The sequence below is a fragment of the Diadema setosum genome, chromosome 21 (genome assembly GCF_964275005.1).
Source record: "Diadema setosum chromosome 21, eeDiaSeto1, whole genome shotgun sequence".
Lineage (NCBI taxonomy): Eukaryota > Metazoa > Echinodermata > Echinoidea > Diadematoida > Diadematidae > Diadema > Diadema setosum.
The window spans coordinates 8083414-8097513 of NC_092705.1; the positions used below are offsets into that span (position 1 = coordinate 8083414).

At 37.2% G+C, this 14100-nt stretch overlaps 1 protein-coding gene across 1 annotated transcript; it reads right to left on the reverse strand.

Annotated features, from left to right (window-relative positions):
• Window positions 1-2965: 2965 nt before the first annotated feature.
• On the reverse strand, window positions 2966-8982 carry LOC140244626 (arylacetamide deacetylase-like). Its single transcript, XM_072324246.1, has 4 exons — window positions 8661-8982; window positions 6649-6895; window positions 5557-5623; window positions 2966-4424 (listed from the first exon to the last, which is right to left on the reverse strand). The coding sequence occupies exons 1-4, from the start codon at window positions 8790-8792 to the stop codon at window positions 3629-3631; spliced, it is 1242 nt and encodes a 413-aa protein (XP_072180347.1). The 5' UTR covers window positions 8793-8982; the 3' UTR covers window positions 2966-3628.
• Window positions 8983-14100: the final 5118 nt, after the last annotated feature.

Genomic DNA, 14100 nt, shown 5'->3' on the forward strand with positions numbered 1-14100 from the left:
ATATTTCCAATTATATCACTCTACAATGTAAGAGTAGTTATTAAATTCCTGGACTGAGAATTTATCATTCATCAACAATAAAAGTCATCATATTCTTTTACGTCTTCTCACGTTGCCATGACAGCGTCTGTTTGTTTGTTTGTTTTTTTAAATACATATAGATTACAGCTGTATTTCCAAATATATACTAACTGTAATAAAAGTGACTAAATCCATACATTTAGTTATACTCATTCAATTCCAATTAAGAAAAGTCATAGTCATTCTCCGACGTCCTCTCCCCTTGCCATGGTAACGAATTATTTTTAGAAATTAATACATATTTTTCACTAAACAGAATCAATGTGTTAAAAGTCATTAAATGTATAAACTTGAAGTTACCCGTTCAAATGCAATTGAAATCATAGTCGATCTCGGACTTGGAAATGTTATGAATGTTCGTTGCCATGGACACATTTGAAATATAAGAACGTGACATATATCAATAAAGAAATAATAAAAAAGCATAAGTGTTTGAGAATGTCTGTATCAAGTTAAAACTTCGTTTGCTATCAAAATCTTGGTCATCCACAGTCACATTTCCTCTAAAAGATTGCCGTTGCTATGGCAACGACTTTGCAAATATTTGCTGTTGGAAGCATATTTATGAGCATTTCTATTTTAAAAACACAAGACATATCCTTAGGCACACGAAGTTCTAGGTCTGGCTGTTTACAATCTAGATGTATGTTTTCAAGGTTAAGGTCAATCCTTATAGGGCAGTTGCCATGGCAACATAGTTATAGAAGTGCAATAAGTAGTTATGCTTGTAATATATGCTTCTATTTCAATAATAAACCATACAGAAAGCTAGGGAAAAACAGATTTGTATTCCTTTTTGTCATTTGATATTGTAAACAATATCCCATTGCATTCCATTATACGAAGCTTACATCGCCATTGTACGATCGTAAATTTATCGATGCCTTATCGATTTCTTAAAGCGTTTGAAAATGTCTGTAAGGGACAAGATCTTTTTTTAAGTCTTCTGTGTGTGTTTCTGTGTGTGTGCGTGTGTGTATGTGTCACTGTCACTGTCTTCTTTAGTCTCCTTTTGTTTTATGTTTTTGTATGTGTTTTTACCTTCTTTTTGTCGTTGTCAAGTTTTGTCAGTTCAACAACATTACTTATTGGTGGTAGTAGTTCTCTTTTTTTTTTTTTTGAGACTGCAAACTACAAGCTCTTTACAAGCTCTCTCTACAAGCAGTCCCCTCTATTTTCAACAATGTTGAAACGGTATTTGCCGTATAGAAGATACAACATCTATGTCGTATATCTGTTCACACTATTCTCTCTTATTACAACGATGTGGTGACTTTCTGCAATTACAAATGTAGGTGTGTTCAAATGTCTTATTGCAACTGCATTTTGGTTTGAAATGAAATAAATGTTTTGAAGTTAGCGAATTGAAAGCATGAAATGTTCAATTTTTATTATGTCGTGTGTGGGGTGAATAAGTATACGTATGTATTCATGACACTGTACTTCTATACGCATGTGTGTGTATATTAGTATACCGCAACGCTGCTTAGATTACATAATATTTGTATATGATAAAAGGACATACATTTTGTTTCTTGTACCATTAGGTGTTACTACAAATTACGTTCTTGGCATACAGATCAGTCATCACTAGGCCTATCAATTTGATTTAATAAAAATCACATGTATACTGAATGTTGCTCTTTATACTAGAGTCACAGGGTTCATTGAATGGAGTATGGCATACTCATGTTTAGAAAGAATATGATGTGTGTGGGAAACTAGAGAAAACAGAACTATGTGGGGGTATGTCTAAAAAAAGAATTTATTACACACACACACGTATATGTACACACACTCACGTGCACATACCAACACAATATTTGTATATAATATATGTATGCATTTATATATTAATATATATTTATATATACATATATATATATATATATATATATATATATATATATATATATATATATATATACATAATGCATTATGTCAACTTGTTTGTCTTCATCGTCTATATATATATATATATATACATATAATACATATATACTGTATATATGTGACCGTGCATCACAAAACGAACAAAAAGTCGCACCCCTTTGTTTTACATGAGGACTCAAAAAAGGTGCAATGGGTGAACCGAGTCAATCTTGAGTTTTTCATATTTTCTGAAAGAGCTATCCTTCTACGTTATTCTTAAGTTTGGGATCATAACACGAAAAGGAAAGTGTGTTATTAGCAGTTTTTCTACAACCCTTTTTTTTTGGGGGGGGGGGAGAGTAGAATGATCAGCTATGTCTTGGAGGTCCTCCTTTCATTTCTTGAAATCCTTTGCATACTCTTCACTTTCAAGTCTAATAACTTTTAAAAGGATAATGCTACTACTTTGAAAGTTGGCATTAATTATGGACACAATGCTTTCAAAGAGCATGTCTAATTTCAGCTTCCCTGATAATTCCTTCATTGTTGTTGCTCCGGTTGTTTACATCCTGTGTTTTGTCCCTCTCATCACACAGCTATAGCATGGCTTGGTATAAGATTATTAAAGCGCTTGAATAGACCCTGTACTTCAGAGCCTCTTTTCTCGGTTCACACTTTTCCAGAGTGTGTGCTTTCTTTCCAGTATTTATAGGTTAGGGAAGTCCATTTGAATTGAGTTATACATCATTTTAAAGCTTAGAGTCTGCTCTTTCAGAATCTGCCCTTAACTAAAAATCAATGTCTGGCGACTTTTTGTTGGTTTTGTGATGCATGGTCACATATATTTGTGTGTGTGTGTGTGTGTGTGTGTGTGTGTGTGTGTGTGTGTGTGTTACTTGACATTGTCATGGATGGATGTTGCATAATTATACACCACTACTATTTTTTTTACAATAAATGAAATATAATAATATCTAACTATACACATACACAGTACAGGAAGTCATGAAATAGTTGTTTTATTGCAGTGATACCCTTATCAACTTCACACATTTCTGATGCTTGCATTCGCATTTGTATAAAGTCCTTTAAAACAAGTCTTTCTTGTTAACATTGTACTTTCGTTCTCAAAGATACCGCGGGCTTTACCTCTTTGTGTCATTTCAATATCTACCTGCTGTTCTTGTGCCTTTTTACAACTGGTATTCAACCACTTCGGAAGAGATAATGGCAATAAAAAAAATCGTCCTTCGAACTCCACTCTAAAAACGATAGGAACTTACGTATCAATTTCTTTTGGAGTGTTTTATTACATTCTAACTTTCACGAAACTTTGTAAATCGCGTTAAGTGAGTATAATGTACATTTATCAATGCATGATTATAGCCCAACGTGATAAAAAAGAGTATTTCAGAATTTACTCAATATCATAACATTTCAAACTGACATATCTGTACAAACATGTTTTGTGTATATAAGGAAGCTTGTTATTTTGCTATTTTTACCTAACGAATGACATAGAACGAACGAACGAATGAATGAATGAATGAATGAATGAATGAATGAATGAATGAATGAATGAATGAATGAATGAATGAATAAGTGAATGAATGAATGTATGAATGAATGAGTGAATAAATGAATGAATGAAAGAATGGTATCTTTCTATTCTCCCTCATAAGTGCGTGTTTAGGTAGTGAATGAATCCTTCTCTGAGGCGCGTACCGGTCGGCGAAGGCATGGGACCGAACCAGTCAACCCCATGGAAAGCGTCTTCGTAGTTTACCCACTCTGCGGGCACATTGTCCGCCTGGAGTCGCCGGTAAAAGAAGATCCCGTCATCCCGCAGGGGATCGTAGCCGCACGTGGCGATGTAGGCTGCTGGTAGGCTGGTCATATTAGCCCGAAGAATTGGAGAGAAACGCGTATCCATGAGTGTTGAGCTTAGTTCACTCCATAAGGCATCGTCTCCAAAATCGTTCCTGGGAGGTGGCGTGTAATATGCACGGTCCCGAAATTCCTCGGGGATCAGGGCGTGGTCGAAGGTCCTCCTATAGATGGGTGAATTCTTGAAAGAGGCAGACGTGTGATTGTTCGCCATCATCCTCGGGACCAGTGTATCGTTGAGGACTCCATTGTAGTAGGCGCTGAAAGTGTAGCCCGTTATGTAATTGGGTATCCAAGTTTTGGTGCCGAAAAAGTGGCGATTCTTTTGGTAAGATGGTGTATGAAAATCAAAATGCTGTAGCCATGGAAACAGAAGAATTTGTAGTTTGATGTTGGGGAGGGCTGGATCATCATAAATGGCCTGAGATACGGCTGCTGCGAGGTAGCCACCGGCACTGTCTCCCCCTACTGCGACCCGGGCTGGATCTACGCCAAAGTCCTCAGGGTGGGATAGTACCCATTTCGCAACGGCGACTCCGTCGTCGTATGCCGCTGGGAACGGATGCTCGGGCGCTAGACGATAACTGGGTTTAAAGAAAAAAAAAGTTGAGACTATCAAATAAGACAATATTTAAAGCATTCCTATGCACAGTCACCCGAGCAAGTTTGAACTGTTTTACTGATATCACTAAATACCAAAACGATATTAAATCACTCTGATGATTTTCATTTTCCGGTGGTACACTCTAAAAACGCAAATGTTGAATCAACATTTAAAAGGGCCGAGGAGTGACAGCATTTTTTGAAGTGTTGCATCCAACTTTTAAGATAACATTTAAATGTTGAATCTAGCAGGAAAACCAACACTCTGAAAATGTTGTCACTCCTCGGCCCTTTTAAATGCTAATTCAACATTTGTGTTTTTAGAGTGTAATACCGCAACTACATATGCAAGCGGTAGATAGAGGGGAGGATAGTAGAGTACGTGAAGCCTAATCGTTAACGTAATTTTTTAACATAGCGATAAGGCACGTACTTTTAGAGACCTTGAATACAGTAAAACAAATCGAATAATTGTATAGCATCTTGCAATATCGTTGACATCAAGGGTATCTACGAATAACATTAGATAATGGGCAATGTCTGTAGGAGAAAAGTCATGGGGTATAGAATTGTCAAATTTTACTCCATGCGCTTCTCCTATTCCAATTTTCATAGATCTTTATTGTTCACTGCATTCTCGTTCCGAAAAATTATGAACAGAATGAATTATTCGTGTTTTTATAAATCTTCGCGACTTCGAAGAAGGCGCACACTGCCCGACTGTTTACTATTATTAATTCGCTGCCGTGCACGACTAACTTTTATATTGATTACTTAATTTAAGATGTAGGCTGCTACATCAGATGTTAGATTGAGTCACCAGAGTCATTGGATTTTTATTCATTGATTTGCAGTCATATTTGCTTTACCAGTTTCCTTTAAACCCTCGAAATATCTTTCTTGTCTCTGACAAATAGTGTGACGATTACATTAAATAACTCGTCATTCCAAATCTTGATGTGCTCTTCCTGCTCCAGATCTCAGCCCAATCTTGAAAACGAAGAAACCACCTCTGATTTGATGATTTTGTTGACCTTTGTCAGCTTGATTGCTTGTTTTTTTTTTTCTTTTTACACTCGTTATCAAAATAATGGAAAGATAAAAGATACTCACTCGACAGAGAGTAGAATTGCGTCATTTAGGGACTCGGCTGTCTCTCGTGTTGCAAGTTCATAGATGTCTGTATTTTCAAAAGGAAATAAAGAAGTGATAGTACAAAAACATGTTATTCATGTCAATCACGGTATCTTAATTTTTGGTATTCTTTGTGTGTGTGTGTGTGTGTGTGTGTGTGTGTGTGTGTGTGAGTGTGTGTGTGGCATCGCCAAGTTCACACTTGACGTAGTTATACAATGGTTTATCTTTTTATACGAAACTGCAAAACAAGTTAACCACAGGGCACGTGCATATCAGTGTGACTGCATATCTAGGTAACATAACAAACAAACAAAAAAAAAACACCAAAACGTAGCCAGACATAGGACAGATTTTCAAAGAGTAGACTCTAAGCTTAAAAGAAACATAAGTATAACTCATTACAAATGGACTTTCCTAACCTAACTAAATAATGGACAGAAAGAACACATTGTTTAAAAATGTTTACTGAGAAACGAGGCTAAGTACCCCGAGGTCTGCTTAATTGTAGCCAGATATAGGACAGATTTTCAAAGAGTAGACTCTAAGCTTAAAAGAAACATAAGTATAACTGAATACAAATTGACTTTCCTAACCTAACTAAATAATGGACAGAAAGAACACATTGTTTAAAAGTGTTAACTGAGAAACGAGGCTAAGTACCCCGAGGTCTGCTTAATTGTTTAACATTACCATTCTGTCCTCTGTACAATGAATGCGACAAAAAAGGACATAAAACTCCATAGCAACCGTGCACAATGAAGGAATCATCAGATTAGGCTGAAATTTTGCACGCTTCGCATCAACCTTACAATAGTTGAAATCAGAGTATTTGTTCAAGATACGTGGTGCTTGGGTATATAGGCCGTCCCCCGCGCTCACTGTATAAGGAAAAGGAAATGCATGCGTCCAGAAGATATTATTGAGAAAAAAAATGCTAACCGTTTAAGAAGTTAATCAGAGGAGTGTGCATTGTACAATGAAAAATAACATTAATCTTTTGAAAGAGGGATGAAGGTGACCAAACTATCAAAAAAAAGTGTAGTCATATTATTATGTCAATATTCTTACCCACGCTGCCGATGGTGAGCCCTCCTCCGTGGAAAAATATGAAAGCAGGCCTGTTTGCAGATTGTCCCTCCTTTTGCTGGTAGAAGAGCACCCTCACCCCAGCAATGGTCGTGTCCTCAACTGTGACCTTTGACCCCGGGGACTGACCCTCGTTCAACTTCCACGCAGTCGTCAGTGCATTCAGTCCAAACTGGAGAACTGAAAAGTCAATCTTGGACCCACCCAGAAAGATGGACTTCAAATACATCTAAAGAAGGAGGAGGAGGAGGGAAGGAAGAGGAGAAAGAGGAGAAGAATTAAGAAAAAAAAAAAATGAAGACGCGGATGAGAGAAGAAAAAGTGAGCATGGGAGATTCCGAACATGACGTGACTTGCAAGTGCAATAACATTCGTTTACATTATAGACAGATACACAGCTGAAAGTGAGGCGACAGTTTATCGCAGTTACACAAGATATAATTTTCACTATGATACCTACAGCCACGACAAACCTAAATTCCACCCAGTGCATATGGCCTTCCTGTCAATGACTCACTGGTGCAGGTTTAGTTCGTGAGTCTTTGTCAATGAATGATTGTGCTGATTACTGTTCGATTGCAGATCATTATCTTGCACTTCGGTAGGATGAAGCGGAATAATTGACCTTTGAACTTGGTGATTACTGGGCAACTTGGGACAACGACGAATAATATTTTCTGAAGGATTGCAGGAAGTCTCTGCGAGTGGGTTTCCGCTGTCAGAAACGACTTTAGCAGTTGTCACTATAATTCATGTACGTTTAATATAATTTACTAAATACTGTTTGAAGTTACACTGAGCGATAGCATTTTTGTAAACCCAAATTTAAATGAGCCATGCGCTTCACTCAAAGTGCCCTATTATCTGAAGGTTGAGTACGTGCATCTCCGGTTTCTATTCAGTTGTTCTACCTACACTGCAAAAAGTCCGGTGTTAAATAGTGAACACCGAGCTGGTGTTAAATTTTCGGTGCTCATTTATGGTGTTAAATTAACACCTACGGGTGTCATTTCCAAATTTTAAACTGTTTTTTGAAGAGTTTCTTAGTAACTGCACTTCTTGTTGATTTTTAATTTAAACAGGACGATCAAGAATTTTACATTGAAATACTAGATTTTTGAAAAAATGTGAAAATAAATTTACACCAAAGTAACACCAGCTGGTGTGGTCCCTTATTGAAGCTGGACGGGTGTTAAACCATTGATATTAACACCAGCAAATATCAAATCAACACCATGTGGTGTCATTTTTGAATTAACACCAGTACAGTGTCAAATTAACACCACGAAGTGTCAGGTGAACACTTTTCAACACCATCACAGTGCATTTTTAACACCTGTGGGTGTGGTCCTTTATTGAAGTTTGATCGGTGTTAGATTTAACACCTGTGGTGTTAAATCTAACACCGATGTTTTTACAGTGTAACCTTTATGTACACATCTATTCGCTTGTTTCCTTTGTAGTTCCATGGTGTTATGATTGTTAAGATATACACATTGCTAGCGTTATACGTGCGAGTTGCGTACCTATTTATTTCTTTCATACGATACAACTCAACTCATCCGAACTCAATTCATACCACAGTCATCAAATGGATACTAAGCGATCATTAATACTCAATGTCATGATGCCAAAGTCAATGTCAGGCATCGTATGAACGTCATACAATCACTTATCAGTGGTGAGGCATTCGAATGACAAGGAGCTACTCGTGGAAACTGCATTTTCAGGATTGATATCTTGCAATCGATATCACGTCCTTTGCAGCCAACGGATCAGAGATATAAGAGGAAAAAAATGTGCTCTTAATATTAATTAACCTTCGACCCTGACAATACTCGTTGCTTGCATGCATGCTTGAAGAGTTGTCTCTACTATCTTTGAGAGAAATAAAAACGAAACTTAAAGCACTATTATGGCAATCAGTACTACCTCCCTATTGTGCGCCATTCACACCCTCAATGCCGAAATACATTATGATGGTTTGCACTTACCACATACGTTGCGCAGTGAAAACCAACAGTCTTCCAATAAAACTCAAAGTGTGACGTCATATCGGCTGGCATGGGAACGTACAACAAGTTGCCCAGGCACAGCCCGACTAGGAAACAGACTAGCAGCTTCATGGCGTCGTCAGCAACGTACAGCGATTTGTCACGACGGCTAATTAATGCCTCCCAGTAAAGCAAACTGTTTGCTACATGTATAACAAGGTATACGTTCGAAGGCTTATCAAACACGTCTAATCCTGACTTCGGCTATCAATAACACTGCTTAGGAGAACTGTGTGGTACAGAAAGCGTGTAGACAGTGACGAGAATAAATATGTCTTAATGTGTTGCTTGCTCTCCCCACGTGTGAGTTTAGCCATGTCGTGCGCAAATCGTGCAAAGCCACTCTTATGAGAGCTCGTCTGACATTGATATGTTTTTCAATAAACTATTGTTCTCGCTAGTCTGTAGTGATGATGACTTCATGTTCATGGCACGTAAGAGGTGGAGGTCAATATTGTTATCATTTAGGTCAACAATATCTTACCTCTTCAACTCTGATTGAAAAAGAAAATGTTTATAAATAGCTAACTCTATCAATGTAACTGTGTACATCAAAACCTTTCAAACCTTGGTATGAATAATATCATCATGATAATGGACAAGGCTCAAATATGCATTAATGACAGAGGCATGTTTTTTTTTTTTTATTGTTAATGGTTTTCTCGTGGTATTGTATGCGCAACACTTAAATGTAGTGCACTGTTACTGTATTTTTTTTAATATTAAATCACAGCCATTTAACTATCCTTACGCTCAATCGATTTACGGCGATAATTAAAATGTAACCACTAAAGTGACAATGTTTTTGGATCCGTCTTACATGCGACACATTATAACATTGTGGTTCTAGGGCAGTTACCCCCCCCCCCCCCGACAATTACCCAACACCTTCCCCCGTCCCTAATCCTAATCCTAATCCTGAAACTAATCCTAGCCTAAACCTAACCCAAACTCCTAACCCTAAACCTAACCATAACCCTACTCTTTACTCTAACCTTATCACTAACCAGTATTTAGCCAGGGGTGGGGGGGGGGGGGGAATTTCCTACGCGGGTAATTGCCCTGATGCAATGCAGTCAACATGAATGTGCATGTTGAACTCGGTTGATGGTGAATAAACAAGGGTTAATCTTCATTGACGTCATCTTACTGGATTTGCCATACAATATCAGACAGACACCCCTCCCCCCCCCCCTAGACCTGATAAAGCTGAGTCACAGAAATATGTACTTTATATTATTGGTCTACAAGTTGACCCCTATTCCCAAGTTTTGAGACAGTAAATCTGTAATATGTAGTTTGCTATAGAGGAAGGACACTATGAAATTTTACTCGTATCAGCAACAGTGGGGGGGGGGGGGGTCACAAATGAGGAGGGCCCCTTGCTACAGTTTGTCAGATTTTGCTTTTCTTTGACAATGCTGTTATATAACCTTTGAAATAAGACGATAATCCGACAAAACAAAAAGAAAAGTTTAATGATCATTAAGTATTATCTTATCTTATGTTTTAGATGGATAAATATCAGCGTTCGAAGATTACGAAAAGGGGCTTTGTAATGAAGGTAAGGGATGCCACTTTAATCCGCTTTAGACGAGTCCCGATTATACTCGGGTAGGTGTCTACGGGAAATGTAGCAGAACCAATTTGTCCTCGACGGGTTTATACACTCTCATTGATTTCATATTAAAAAGGAAGTTTAGTGAAGGCGTATGTAACGGGCCAGAAGGAGGCGATATCGGACGTTATCACTTCTTCCAATTTTCATTGTAAAGTAAAATAATTGTGACTGATGTCCCTGGACAATGAAAACATGTGGATAATTACATAGACCAGCTTTGCAATGCACTCAGATTTAATGCAGGTTTTTTTTTTTTTTTTTTTTTAACAACAGTTGCCCTACCCACCACAAAGTTTGCTAAAGGCTTGCCCTACCTAGCAACAACGTAGTGAATTCCTGCCTATGAAACTATATTGGGAAGGAGCAGGTGAATGGAATGCTTCGTTAATCAACCACAAACTGTAATGGATTACACTAATGGTCTAGTCCATTACATACTTTCCGTTCGTGTTTTGTTGTTGTTGTTGTTTTTGTTTTTGCTTTTTTCCTAGTAAAAAAAAAATGTCCCTTTCCCCTCCCCTATGTTGGACGGGATAGAGGCTGCCTTTCTTAACAGCTCCATTATTGGTAATACGCGTTTAACGTTCGATAGAAATAGTGCTTCGGTGAAAGCACGCGATGACAAATTCTACATGACCCTGACTCACGATTTGACTCAGGCTTGAAGTGACTAGCGCCCTTTGCACTGTAAGAGCACGGTGAGCCCTCTGTAGTTCAGAACCAGAAAATTATTCGTCGAGTTGCGTTCACTGATTTCTATCACACAGGTATAAAAGGATCAATGGTTGCACAATGTACACTTCTCTCTTGCTTCTTTAAGATAAAAAGATGGACGTACTTGACGCCTGATAGATAATAAATTCTAATGATTATAGAGATGTAATTACAGGACGATAATTTTTTTTTTCATTCACTTCATTCACTGACTGTAACTAAGAGCTAGTTGTTTTGGGGGTTTTTTTTGTTTTGTTTTTTTATTACGAATTTGTTCTTAGTTCCAGAATACGGTATAAGATTTCTACGAGGAACATGTTTTCAAAATTTGAATGGAACTTTATACGAAACTTTGGTCTTCTTTTTAGTCAGTTAACTGCCTTTTGACTTTGTTTTTATTTTCGTTTATTTTTGTGCGCATGTGTGCGATAGTGTGTTTTGGGTATTTCATTTGAATAATGAAGGTTGGTGTGTTGCCCTTATTTTCCTCTTGTTCGTGGTTAACTCTTTTAATCTCATTTCTTTTGAATAAAGTTTCATTCCAAGAATCCAAGTAGGGCCTACAAGAGACTAAAGCAAAATCTAACAACTAACAACAGGGCTTTGGCGTGATTAAACCCACTAGCATATAAAGGATATAGTTGCCCCCCCCCCCCCCAAAAAAAAAAGTAATAATAATAATAAATGAAATAAAATAAAATAAATAAAAATAAATAAATAAATAATAATAATAATAAAGAGGAAAGACAGAAATGACTCGGCATTGTCGTGACTTCAACGTACAAGTGACCGACAGAGAAAGACGGATTAATTCTTAAACTACAAGAGGCAAGTTTACTCTTACAGAATGACTGTGGCATTTTGAGGATTTGGGCATCAGAAATTTGTAACCGGGGCTAGCCAGGGAAAGTCAGGAATGGCTAGGCAACCAGAGATACTAGTCTGGTGGTAGTGTCGCTTCCCGGAAAGCAGTAGATGACAGGTTCGAGTCCCGCTAGTTCCTCTTTTCCCGACATGTTTATTAAAGGGTGTGTACAGTTCTGGTTGAGGTGAGGATTTAGCTTTTAACGTTTTGCGAGATATTCAGAAAACACTCCATGAGATGTCAAAGAACATTCAATTCTAAGGCATATCAAAAGTTTATTTCATGAAAATCGGTTTTGAAATGGCTGAGATATCTATCCAAAAACAAGGAAAAACAAAGAGATCCCAACAAAAGGCGTGGCATGTCGCCTTTTATTATTATCATTACTTTTTTGGGATATCTCAGTCATCTGAAAACCAATTTTCATCAAATAAACGTTGAATCCTTCTTAAAATTACATGCTCTTTCATATTTCATAAGAGATTTCTCATTTATACTTAAGAATGTTCAAAACATGAATCCCCACCTCAACCAGTACTGTACAGTCCCTTTAAATTACAGATCATCTGTTACGATCTTACAAGTTTAATTTGTAGAGGGGGAAAATATTGGAGAAAATTCACACTTCAACCTTCATCCCTCTGATTGATATTCTCTTGCTTTTATCATATTTGCTGTTGAATTTTTTGTTCACTCTATTTGCCAAATTCAAAATTGAACACGAAATGGTGCAATATCTAGTGCGACCTACTGCAAAATGTTACAGGACAGCCGTGCCAAAGTGCCAGGACGGTGCCGGTCTAACATGCTATCACCAAACTGACCTCTCAGAAATTAAGGAGCATTATGACCCGTTACTATCATCAATCACACTCTCACACACCTCTCATTAATTTGTTTGTCCTATATAGCGACTATCGCAAAACAAAAATGATGAAAATAAGATAATAGAAAATGATGATGAGAAAAAGGCAAAAAATGTCATTATTTGATGACTAAAATCATCTTAGACGTTGGAGAGTCATGTCCGTGCCCCTGCAAAAACAAAGCAAAGCAAAGCACACACACACACACACACACACACGCACAAACACATACAAACAAACAAAGAAACAAAGAAACCAAAAAACTTGCTCCCATGTTTCTTGGCGCCTAATCGGAGATATTTATTTCTTCTCATGCGTTGTGTTGATCTGAACAAAATAAATACATGTATTTTCTGATATCTATGCAGAGATACTGAGACTTAGAAATACATGTAGACATCAGAAATGTTGTAAAATTCTATGATGGATTAATATCAATGAACTTTGTTCTGTTGGTTGAAGATTTTAGCAAACTATCATTAAAAGGATTATCCATTCATGTCTATGGAGGGCAAAGTGGAGAAAACTCTGTGCACAACAGAAATAAAACAAAACAGAAACAAAAATTTGATGAAATTAAAGCATGCTTCCGATAAAAGCTGCGTTAGTAAAAAACAATTGAAACTAATGATAAAAAGAAAGCAATAAACACGCAATTCATACTAACTTAAAGCAGCGCTTTTTTTCCAAAGCAGTATGGGATGGTTAGAAATTATTGATTTTGCCAAATAACCTACCGCTTTAACAATAATGATTTAATTGTAATAATAAAAACCAACCCTTAGGTGCTCTGAAAATATGGACTGTTAAACAGGGGGCTGAGCACAGAACAGCAATTTACGAGAAATCACTGGAAGCGTCATTAATTTTGATTGATTGTTGACGCTCCAAATGTTTAAGGATGCCATCGCTGGAAGGAGAATAGAACTAAACAAACGGAAGTAAAAAAACAAACAAACAAACAAACAACCAAACTAAACAAAAACAAACACAAAATTCCGAAAGAGGGCAACTTTCATCAGACGGCAAACGCTGATGGAAATTGGACCGACCAATTTTTCTTATGGCTGTGTACAACAATAACGTACAACTACTACAACTACAACTACAAACACAGTGGCCAGCTTATAGTGTTACGTATAAAATCATTTGTATCCCCCCCCCCCCTTAAAAAAAAAAATTGACGGTAGGGCCTACCACTGAGATTACAAGGAGTTATTTTTGCGTCTTTTGATATCTGATCATTTGGAAAAATCCTTTGCCACTTTGTTCGTTATATGCGTCTTTCTGACGCACCATAGGGTGAATCACTGT

Excerpts from the sequence above, each read along its gene's own strand:
- LOC140244626 (XM_072324246.1), bottom strand. The coding sequence starts at position 8,792 with ATGAAGCTGCTAGTCTGTTTCCTAGTCGGGCTGTGCCTGGGCAACTTG. Across the intron at positions 6,896-8,660 it reads TTCACTGCGCAACGTATGTG|ATGTATTTGAAGTCCATCTT; the intron begins GTAAGTGCAAAC and ends CTCCTTCTTTAG. Across the intron at positions 5,624-6,648 it reads GCTCACCATCGGCAGCGTGG|ACATCTATGAACTTGCAACA; the intron begins GTAAGAATATTG and ends TTGAAAATACAG.